Below are 10,894 nucleotides of genomic sequence, written 5' to 3' on the forward strand. Positions count from 1 at the left end.
TTTTGGTGTCTAATAACATTACAAATGAACCGCAGCTGACCTCTTGTTGCTACTCTTTGCCAGTCTAAGTTATTCTTGCCTTTGAATGGTACTGAATATTTTCCTCCACTTTCAATTTTTTTTTTACAGTAAAATGTTTTCAACTGGCAAGTTTTCTTTTCCTAATTTTACGTTTGAGAGTAAAATCACTTGGCTTTCTTCCCTTACCTCCCTCCGAGCCCTCTCCCACACCACTCCTGACTCTGCACATTCCCCGCCCCCTTTTTTCACTAATTGTTCTTGCAAGCATCTATGTGTATGCATACATATATATTCCTACATACAGCCTGATCGTCCATACAATGTACTTGTATGTATGTTTTTGGGGCTGGCCATTTGGCCTTAGACAGCCAGCTGGTGTGCTTTTCTCTGGGGACGATCACCCCTCCGCCTCACATCTTTCCTCAGTTGCCTGTAGTTCTGTAAGGCCTCATGGCTTCCTCCTGCGCTTCGGCCTGTCTGCTGGTGGTGTCCTTGTTCAGCTCCTATTTGTGCAGTCACGGTGGTGAGACTTTTATGGGTGTCATTTGTGACATTCCGAGGAGTCATAATCTCACTGCAAACTCCCTGAGCCTCTTACAGTCTTATTGCCTGGTCTACTGGAGTGTTGTCTGAGCCTTAGGTGTGTCTGGGACGGTTTTGTAGATCTATCCGTTTGGATGGGACTACACAAGTCTGCATTTGGATTGCCTGTGGTTAGGATTTTTTTTTTTTTTTTTTTTTTTTTTTGGTACCAATCCAATTCAAATTTTCCTTCAAAGCCTTTGTTGTTGCTATTGTGGTTGTTTTGTTTTGTTTTTGTTTGTTTTGACTGTCCTTGTACTAGCTCTCCAAGTAGACCAGGTTGGCCTTGAACTCATAGAAATCCACTTACCTCTGCTTCCTTCCTTAGTGCTGGGATTAAAGGTGTGTGCTACTGCTGCCTCCTTGGCTCTCCTTCAAAGCTTTTTATCTAGTTTTTAAACAACAATCTGGTTTCTTTATACTTTAAAACTTATTCTCATTTTGGTGAGTTTTCTGTTAGTACCCTAAACCAGGGTTCACCTGAGTTTTTTTTTTTTTTTTTAATAAAGAGCTAGTGTATAAATATTAGATTGTCATTAATAGGTCATTGGCGATAGTAAGATACCTAAGCATTTGCAGTGTGACCATTTGAAACTGAAGCTATTGTTCGCTCTTAGACCTTGAAAATACAGGTGATGAACAAGAGTTTGCAGGCTGCTGGAAATCTGCCTCCTTCTTTCCTAAACTGTTATTTAACATCTTTTAATATGTTAAAAAGTTTAAAGCATTATATTGCAGCTTTATTGATTTTGACTCCTGGAGGCTAGCCACATACTTCAAACTGTACCCCAAAAGTTTCACACATACTCAGAGTGGGTATCCATAAACATTTGCGTTTTAATGCATCGTTGACTGAAATTGATTTGAAGTTTTCATGCACTCAAAATATAAATTATCAGCGAGCCTGTCCTGAGTTTCTACTGTGTGGTAGGACAGTGGCTGTCGTGTTACAACAGCGATGTGAGCTCTTGTCAGTGAGAGATGGACACTGCTGCAGATCCCCAATCCTCTCAAGTTAGAACAAGAGCTTTTTAAAATCTGCTCTGAGTATTGTAACCTAAAGAATTTCCCTTTTTTCTTCTTAAAACTATAACAAGAGGCTGAGAGATGGCTCAGTAGTTAAGAGCACTGGTTGCTCTTCCAGAGAACCTTGGTTCAATTCCTAGCACCCACAATCAGGGTCCCAATCATTTGTAACTCCCAGTTCTGGGAGACCTGATGTCTTCCACTGGCCTACGAGGACACTACATGTACATGGTGCACAGACATACATGCAAGCAAAAAACCCATACACATAAATAATAATTAAAAAATGAAGCCTATATCAAAACACCCTGTTATGGTGTTATGCAACATGCAAAGAGTATTTCTATACCTAAAGTATGGATGTAAATCTTCCTTTCTAACTGATCAAAAATCTAATTACTTTCTAAAATTATACATATACAAATTAAAAATAAAGTATGTTAAACTAGGTTACTAACCCCAATATAATCAATGTCCAGGTCATGATAATGCTTGGCACCCAAAATCCATCTTACAACATAGTAGGCAGTGAGCTGAAGATTTACATAAGGCCAGCTGAAGCCTTTGCCCAGCCATCCAGGGAATGACCATGGCAACCCTGTAGGCAAAAGAGGAGACAGGTGAGAAACTGGTGCGCCAGGCAGGCATAAATCTGGCTGAAAGGAGAGACCCCACCACACGCAAATACAAAAAATCATTTCTATTCAATAGAAACCAAGATTTCTTACTAATCCTGACAGCTATGTCCTATACTTGCTACTGTCCTTTCAAGAAAATGAAATGAAATGAAATTAAAAAAAAAAAAAAACTCCCTCACAGCATTTTCTAACAGAAAGAAAGGCACATTGTAACATCTCTGCTCTCTTCAGGGATGTTCAATATTGCACTCTTGTTCTCTGTGGTCAACCTGAGGAGCCCTGAAAGCTTATTCCAAAACAACCGTCAAGATCAGAGCAAGGTAAAGGTCTGACTCACAAGGATATCACCTTACAAACTAAGGTTAACTGGCAGTAGGTCAGGCAACCAAGATCAGCAAACCTAACACAGCAGGAAAGCGCAGCAGGGTGAGAGAACCTCACCCATGTGTATGACCTCAGTGAGCCTGTGAAGTCAGGAGAGAGAACTGAAAGGCACTGATCATAAGTCCTACTTCAGCAGCTCATTTCCACTTAAATATATGACCAATCTAGTTTGCTGCTAAAAAAAAAAAATCAAAATCAACCAGACATAGTATTTTTTTCCTAAGCTAATTTCACTATATAAAAAGTAGGACATTGCAACAGCAGAGCCTTTAAAGACAATGTGTTGCTAAGTCCAGCGAAGGTCCAGAGTGTGAGGCATTGCTAGCGTGTGGTTTAGCATGCTGAACATCTACATTTACATGAGGTTTCACCTTAGAATCAGGACAGTGGGGAGCATGTGCCCAAGTCATTGATGCTTAGACTGTTCCAAACACTTCTGGAATCTCTTATTTAAAAACCCATTTGGAGGAATAGTCTCCATTGCTCTTTTAATTTGAAAAATAATACTCTTTTCCTTTAATTATCAAGGGAACTAATTTTCAATAACTTCCAGGATTTAAAATAGGCCATAATTTTATTTAACTCAGTCTGAACATAATCAAAATAGCAAATTTACTTCAAGTGATAAAAGCCCTATGCTTTGGCTATTAAAGTACTTCATGCGGCTACAGAATTGTAAAACGAATACAGACCAGCTTGAGCAACTATCCAGTTGTGTCCAATGCTAATATCCAAACCCAATATGGGCAGAAACTAGATACAGAATTTGTTTAGAATCCCCAGTCTCTGGTGATCTTAACATCACCAAGGATGCTGGACAGTTTTATGTTAACGTGACACAAGCTAGAGTCATCAGAGAGAGGGGAAGCTCAATTAAGAAAAAGCATCTATAAGATGTCACTGTATGTAAGCCAATAGGGCATTTTCTTAATTAGTGGTTGATGGAGGAGGGCCCAGCCCACTGTGGGTTGTACCATCCCTGGGCTGGTAGTTCTGAGTTCTATACAAAAGAAGATTGAGCAAGTCATGTTGAGAAAGCCAGTAAGCAGCATCTTTCCATGTCTTCTACATCAGCTCCTGCCTCCAGGTTCCTGCCCTGTTTGTGTTCCTGTCCTGACTTCCTTCAATGATACACAGTGATCCAGAAGTGTAAGGCAGGGGAAAACAAAACAAAACAAAACCTTTCTCCCCAGCTTGCATTGTCTGGCATGGTGTTTCATCACAGCAGTAGAAACCCTAAGACACCAAGGTTTTAAAAAAGCAAGCCAGGCATGATGGGGAAGCATACAACCCTAGCACTTGAGAGACAGCAGGAGAATGAGGTAGAAGTCCGTCTGGGCTAACAGCAAGGTCCAGGCTACCCTAGGTCATAAAGGGAGACTCTGTCTCAAAAAATCAAGTTATCAATCAAGGCTTGGAGACACAGCATAATAAACAATGACAATGAAATTTCATTCCTGGTATATGTTTCATAGCTGGTAGTATAGGGGTAATATCCAAAAATTAGTATTTTAGTATTAAAAGAGACTTCGCATGCATGATTCCAAATTTAAGAGTTAAAGGAAAAAGAGTCCTAAGCGTTTTACCTTACCCATAAGTATAATATCTGGGTTCCGCTTCTTAGCTTCCTTCATTAGCCACCACTCATAGCCTCGGAAATAATTCTCATCTAGCTCATAGTGCATGTGCGAGGGTTCAGTGCCATCTGAATAGGGAGAGCAGAAGGAAGGGCGTGACCCAAGGGTGTGCTTTCCAGAGCCTCTTAAGTACACACACATGCACACCATACACACACACTCACACACATACATGCACCTCTCTCTCTCTCTCACACACACACACACACACACACACACACTCACACATTCTCACACACTTGCATGCAAACACACACTAAAACAATTTTTTAATGTGATCCTTTTCTTCTACTCTAGTTCTGGTTCAGAAGTTGTGCAGATGAGAATTATGTAAGAAGGGGCTTTGCAAAGTATCTTATTCCATATTTTTCATTATCTTAAACACTATAAGGTTCTTAAATAATAAAGCCACAATGTTATTTTAAAAGCAGTACTGAGACAGATGCTATCACATTTTATTACTGAATAACCCCAGACTAAGTTCTGCTGAGCTTTCAATCTGAGGTTTTCCAAGCTCAAGTCCGCATCACCTCAGCTCTCCCTCCCCACCTTGGCTGCGAATCCCTGTACTCCTGAGCCCCGATCCTTATATTCTACAATATAACAGTCATGACGCAGCAAGCTCTACATGCCTACTACAACGAGAGCCAAGTCCTGTGCTCTCACTCAAAGCCAGCAGAGGAACCACCAAGGCCAGAGGTAGGTCTCTGAGGTCAAAGAGCTCGTGTGCGCTCATGGTTCAGAGACACCAGTCTTTGCAAAGTGGGGCCTTCTGAGGAGGATCCTGGCCCATTTCTTCTTTAATGTCAGCACGAGAACTCCTAAGAACTAAACTTATATATCCTTAGTGCTCAATAGCTTCCGCTAATGCACCACACATCAGCATCAGCTCCCCATCTAAACGGTTTCAACATAAGACGTGTTTCTTAGACAAGCTTCTGTTAGGGAGGTTCCCACCGGCTTTGATTTTCACTTTTTTTCTTTCAGCATAAATAAAGCATGAATACTGACGCAGGGCCCAGTGACTGACCTACCTCACTCTCATTTTCTCCCTCTCTGACTTCATTTTGCCTCCTTAACTATTTTCCTTCTGAGGTCTCCTAAATTGGGCTGCCCTGCAGTTACCTTGTATTCTAAGAAAAACAGTTCTGATCCACAAACACCGTTATCACAACAGATTAAAACTACTCCCCAAAGAACCACGAGCCTTCCGAAGGTTAGAAAGAGAATCAAGCTGCCCGCTCAAGGGAGAAGACGGCTCGGGACAATTGCAGAAGCAGCCTGGAGAATGAACAATCAGACCACAGCCTGACCAAGGTTACCTGCTCGGCCAACTATGCATAACTCTAGCTAACCAAACCACAGATTAAAGCCTTCCTTCCCCTTTTCAATCAAGCCTCAAAGTCCTTGTGGCTCCTCAAAGAAAAGCCAAGAGTCACTAGACCTTTTTCTTATTACTCAGAGTGTCTGGATGATAAGAGGGCCTTCCTGCCGTCACTACTGCCACGTCCCGGATAAGTGACCAAACCTAGGTTATTACACTGGAAGCCAGGGCTTTTGTCCTCAAACTCCAGGAAGAGTACATACTCAGAGGAGACTCAGCAGCAAAGGCTGCTCCCCCAGAGAGCATTGGCTTGGCTCCCAGCACCCATTCCATGGCTCACAGCTACTGGAAACTCCAGTTGCAGGAAGCTGAGTACTCTCTTCTGGCCTCTGCAGGCACTAAGTACGCGCTCATGGTATACATATACCCATACAGATAAAACACGCATATTTGTTACATAAAAATAAATAGTTTTTTTAAGAAATTACCTTGAAATCACTAGCAGGAAGACAATATACAGAAAATGCTCTCAAGTAATATTAATGGACTTGACCTATATATAATCATTAAGTATATCTAATTACTGAGAGAAGTACTTCAAAATTTGGTTATGAAGGTTGTATCTTTATTTAAATTGTGTTTATTTTTTTAAAAAACTATATCTGTATCTCTAAAATACATGTGTTGTATTCTACAATACATTTTTAAAGTTAATAACATCTTACATATTCTAATAATTAAATTTTTCTTATAACTTTTCCATGAAATTCCAAATGTGCATGATTTTTAGAAAACTAGATGTGTTTCTCTAATGACTACTTCAACTAAATGAGCAACCGAGAGTCTCAATACTATTTTGGAAATTTTACATTTAACATGATTCATAAAGATCAAAATAAGAAAAGCCAGACCAGGAAGGTGATGTCACCGAGCCCAAGGTACACACGTGCACACACCCGAAAACATAAATGGAGAGAAATAAAAGCTGATCTGCGGAAGAGCAGCTCCTCAAATGAGGCGGCCTTCCTTCCGTCCCATATGTTTAAGGATAGGTAAAATGTCAGGGAAACCCCTTGTCCCAAATCCTCCTACCTGTTGTTTGTCCATCACCACCTATCTCCACTTTTAGAATATGCAAAGAGGCACCAAAGTTTGGCTGTGGAAAAAAGTAACAGTGTTATTAGAGTGCTCTGTCAGGTAAAACCTCGTAGAGGCCTTAGGCAGCCCAGTGAAGGGAGAGCCAAACTTCTCTCAGAAAGCTGAGAAACTCTAAGGCCGAACTTCACCATATCTTTTCAAAATAGCACAGGCCCGTTGGTTTAATTATTCTTCCTTACCTTAAATAGATAATCCAGTATTTCAGAACGATAGGGCTCTGGGTAATTTACTAGAAGCCGGGAGGTTGCCTGGGGGAAAAAAAATGTTTTCAAAAATATGAAGAAAACAAGTATAATCATCTGTATTTGTCTACAGTGTAAACACACACACACATGCCCCAGCATGAGCAAACGGAGCTGTGGAGGGTCATTTGCCATGCTATTTGGTCTGTATCCAATCACTGAGAGCTAAAGTTTTCTTATGAGGGTGTAAGAGTTGGAGAGATAAGCTTAGTTTTCACTTAGACTTCTGGCCCCTAACACTTTGCATAAATAAACTTGTGTTATCTTAAAAGAAAAGAATAAGTATAAGCACTAGCTAGATTTAGCCATACCTAGACCCAGATGACAGCCTGAAAGAAATTATAAAGCCAATAGTGAATCAAAGACCTATACTTTGGGAGGCTGTTATCAATGAATAGGCAAGGTGTTAGACACAAGGTAACCAAGGAAACCACTGGGTCTCTAGGTTGAAAGCAGTGAAGACAAGATAGCAAAAGGACCCATAAACAGCTTGTGTCTTGGTAACTGTGTCTCTCGATGGTCAAAACGCCCCTTTGCTGTATGCAGTATTTCTGTAGTATTAGAAACTAGGGTATGGGGCACTTTACCAACATCCCACCGTGAAATCTTAAAACAACTTCCCCCTCCATAACCCTTAAGAGGGAACAAGAACCATAATTGGCTAATCACACCTGTCCTCACAATGCTACCACCCGCCCACCCCCAGCTGCTTTGTTCCCTCAGAAGAGAAACTTAAGCAAAGGAAAATGAACTAACTTGTCAAAACCAGGAGGTGAGTGTCCTGTGCCAGAATGATTCCAGCAACCTCGGAAGCCCACATGCCAACCACTGAAGCAAAATGCTTTCCCTAAATATGTGAAAGTCAAGAGAGGGCAATCTAAGTGCTGCTACAACTGTGCTAGGTAACATGTTGTACACACACAAGTTTAAACTGGTGTGTAAATAAAATGGTCATCCATCTTCATTTACTATTTTCCTAAACTGACTAATACATAACATAGTATAGAGACATTACTAACTGACTATTTAATAGATTTACCTGCTCTGGAGGCTGGAGAGATGGCAACTCACGTGCTTCTGGCCTCTGTAAGCACCAGTACTCACATGTACAAACATTCCCAACACACACACACACACACACACACTAAGGCTTACTACATCACACCAGGTTATGAAATTATTTTAATAATTAAAAGTTGAGTAAATTAAGCAAAACTGGAAATCTCATTTTTTTAAAAAAGCCTTTACACTTAGATTTACTATCACAAAGATACCAAAAGGAGACGTTAAGGTTGTATAAGAAATATTGGCTATTTTAAATTTAAATAAACTGAGAATAGATTAGTTCATTATTACACACACACACACTGGGGTATAGAACTTTTTACTGCACTCCTAGCTTTTCGGTAGATCTAAAACTACTCTTAAGATTTCAATTTAAAAGCAAACCCACTTCCCAGTCCTGAGATCTTTGAGTCAACAAGAAATCACTCTCAAGACCTCATCTTTTGAGAATTAGCTGGTGTTTATTAACAAAGTCAGAATGGGAGAGGAAGACAACTTAAATTTTAACCAATGCACCTAATGATTCTTATGTGCCCTAACAGAGCCAGCATTCCCTCGTTCCAACACAGACACGCCACAGTTTCTGTTAGTGGATGAAGGTGGCCCTCTTTTAAAACAATATCCCAGATCGCTTCAGGCTTTACACAACTCTAAAGAGTCCAAGAGGTCTTACAGGGAGGGACGGGGTGCTAATCACTGTTCAAGAAGGGTCCCCAAACCCTGCCTATGTCTTCTGACTCACGGCTCCACCAACTAACTCCCTGGGAAGGAAGAGAACCCACCCCCCCCCCTCCCCAAAGCATCTCGCTGAGGCTTCGCAGTCCCTCTCTGGCTTTTTCCGGAGGCGACCCTTCCAGCGCGGCAAGGACAGCCCTGGCCGGCGATCCAGAACGAGGGCTCCCTCGAGCCCGGGCCACTTGACTGCAGCAGACGCCTGTCCCCTCGAGACGCCTGGCTCCCCATTGCAATCTAACCGCCAGCCCGGGTTCATCTCACCCCGGCGCGCGGGGAAGCGGCGTGCGCTCGCCCGGCAACGCCGCGGGGGCTTGTGGGAGGGGGCGGCCCCGGCGGTCCCTGCGGTCCCTGCGGTCCCTGCGCCGCACCGCACTCCTGCCTCCCGCCAGCCCGCGCTCACCCCGCCGCCGCTGACTGCGCCGATGCCATCGAACTCCCGGCCCAGCCCGTCGGAGTCGTCTAGCACGTAGGCGCCACCGGGCACTAGCAGCGCACACAACAATAAGGGCACCGCAACACGGCTCGCCGAGCCCGCGGCGGCGGTCATGACTTTTGCTTGGCGTTGCTGGGAAGCCTTAGGTTGGCTGTTAGCCATTGTGCGGGTCACGCGACTGTGGCGCCCGGGGAGGCGGGCCCGATCGCCTCCCTGAGGAAGAAGAGCGGGCGGCTGAGGAAGCTTTCGCCATCTTAAGTGAGGGCTGCGGGCTGTCCGCGCAGCCGCTGTTGTGTTGAGCTGGGGGGGCGGGGTGGGGGGCTGGTTGAGCGAGCTTTGCCTTGTCACTTCTGTGTCAAAGAGGCGGGACCGGTCTCTGCGTGTAATTACTTAGTGACCACTCTTCCTACCTCACCTGATGGATCATCTTAGAAAACGGGAAGTGAATGGTCAACAACGGTCAAAAGAGGGCTTTGAGTGGTCCTACTCTAGCCGAGCATTCCCAGTAGGAAACAGCAATGAGGACCTGGCTTTAAGCGCCCCCAGTTAAGCGGTCACCTTGGTTGAGTCGCTTGGCTTGAGGACCCTGAATTTTTCTAAACCACCGTGAGACCAGAACAGCAAGTCAGGGAACTCCGGATAAGATAAAAGTAAGATAATAGGCACTCGGGAAGTCATAATTGTGCACTTATATACACTTAGCAAATGCTAGCTGACAAAGTTTGTTCGATTGAGTAGTCTGCTATATCCAGGTCTTTTAGCCTTAAAAGAGTTAATATGATTACTCGTCCAAAATGTTGCTATATAGTAATTTGAATTGCGAGACCTAAAAAATACAATAGGTTCAGAATACTCGGACCTTTATTCTGTTTCTTGAATAAAAAATGACTATGAAAATCACTTATGAAAGATGCCCTGACTTACATAGAGGAAGTGGTAATGTTTGCCAACTCCTGTTACAGTAACCCTTGCCTTCCTATTCACTTCTCTACCCAGTTAAATACCCTGGCAGGTGCATCCAACCTGTGCCTGAGACCACATGGAGCAGATGATTGCTATGAAAGCACCCTACCCCAAAATTGTACATAAACTTAACTCAAGACATTCTGTGACTTTTTATGATTAAAATAGTCAACTGTGCAGACCTCAAGTGTGAAGTCTATAGCGGACAACATAGTGTCAGGATAAGAAAAGGTTGGACGTGCCTGCTGGCAGCTTGTGTTCTTAGAACTTGTTCCATCTACCAGTCTCACCTTGAACTCAGAGAGTTCTGCCTGCCTCTGCCTCTCTGCCTCTCTGCCTCTCTGCCTCTGCCTCTCTGCCTCTCTGCCTCTCTGCCTGCCTCTCTGCCTCTCTGCCTCTCTGCCTCTCTCTCTGTCTCTCTGCCTGCCTCTCTGCCTCTCTGCCTCTCTGCCTGGCACATTTTACAACCTAAATTGCTCCTGATCAGATTCAGCATGTTTATCATTAACTGTTTGTTTGTTTGTTTGTTTGGGGGGGGGAGTCTTCAATTTCTTAGGGTATGCCCCTGTGCCCTGTAACTTAAATTTATGTGCTTCATCCATCTAGTCTGTCACAGCAGTTTAATTCTTAGGACCCAAGGATGACAAAGGTGAAATTATGCTTCCTCGAAACAATCATAAGCTACC

The 10,894-nt window shown here is 43.1% G+C and overlaps 1 protein-coding gene across 4 annotated transcripts in view; it reads right to left on the minus strand.

Moving 5' to 3' along the window:
- The window catches only part of Galc (galactosylceramidase), a 57,173-nt gene extending 47,636 nt beyond the window's left edge, over positions 1-9,537 (minus strand). The window contains exons 1-6 of one of the 4 annotated variants that reach the window (XM_030246561.1): positions 8,052-9,187; positions 7,769-7,859; positions 6,950-7,018; positions 6,705-6,768; positions 4,243-4,356; positions 2,088-2,227 (exon numbers count right to left, since the gene is read on the minus strand). In XM_030246561.1, the coding sequence (XP_030102421.1) occupies positions 2,088-2,227; positions 4,243-4,336 (234 nt within the window). In that variant the 5' untranslated portion in view covers positions 4,337-4,356; positions 6,705-6,768; positions 6,950-7,018; positions 7,769-7,859; positions 8,052-9,187. Of the gene's footprint in view, positions 1-2,087; positions 2,228-4,242; positions 4,357-6,704; positions 6,769-6,949; positions 7,019-7,768; positions 9,188-9,212 lie in introns of those variants that run through there. The other 3 variants (XM_017314960.2, NM_008079.4, XM_006515472.4) reach the window with 3 other exon arrangements.
- Between the last annotated feature and the right edge of the window lie 1,357 nt (positions 9,538-10,894).

The sequence above is a fragment of the Mus musculus genome, chromosome 12, assembly GCF_000001635.26.
Source record: "Mus musculus strain C57BL/6J chromosome 12, GRCm38.p6 C57BL/6J".
In the NCBI taxonomy this organism is placed as follows: domain Eukaryota; kingdom Metazoa; phylum Chordata; class Mammalia; order Rodentia; family Muridae; genus Mus; species Mus musculus.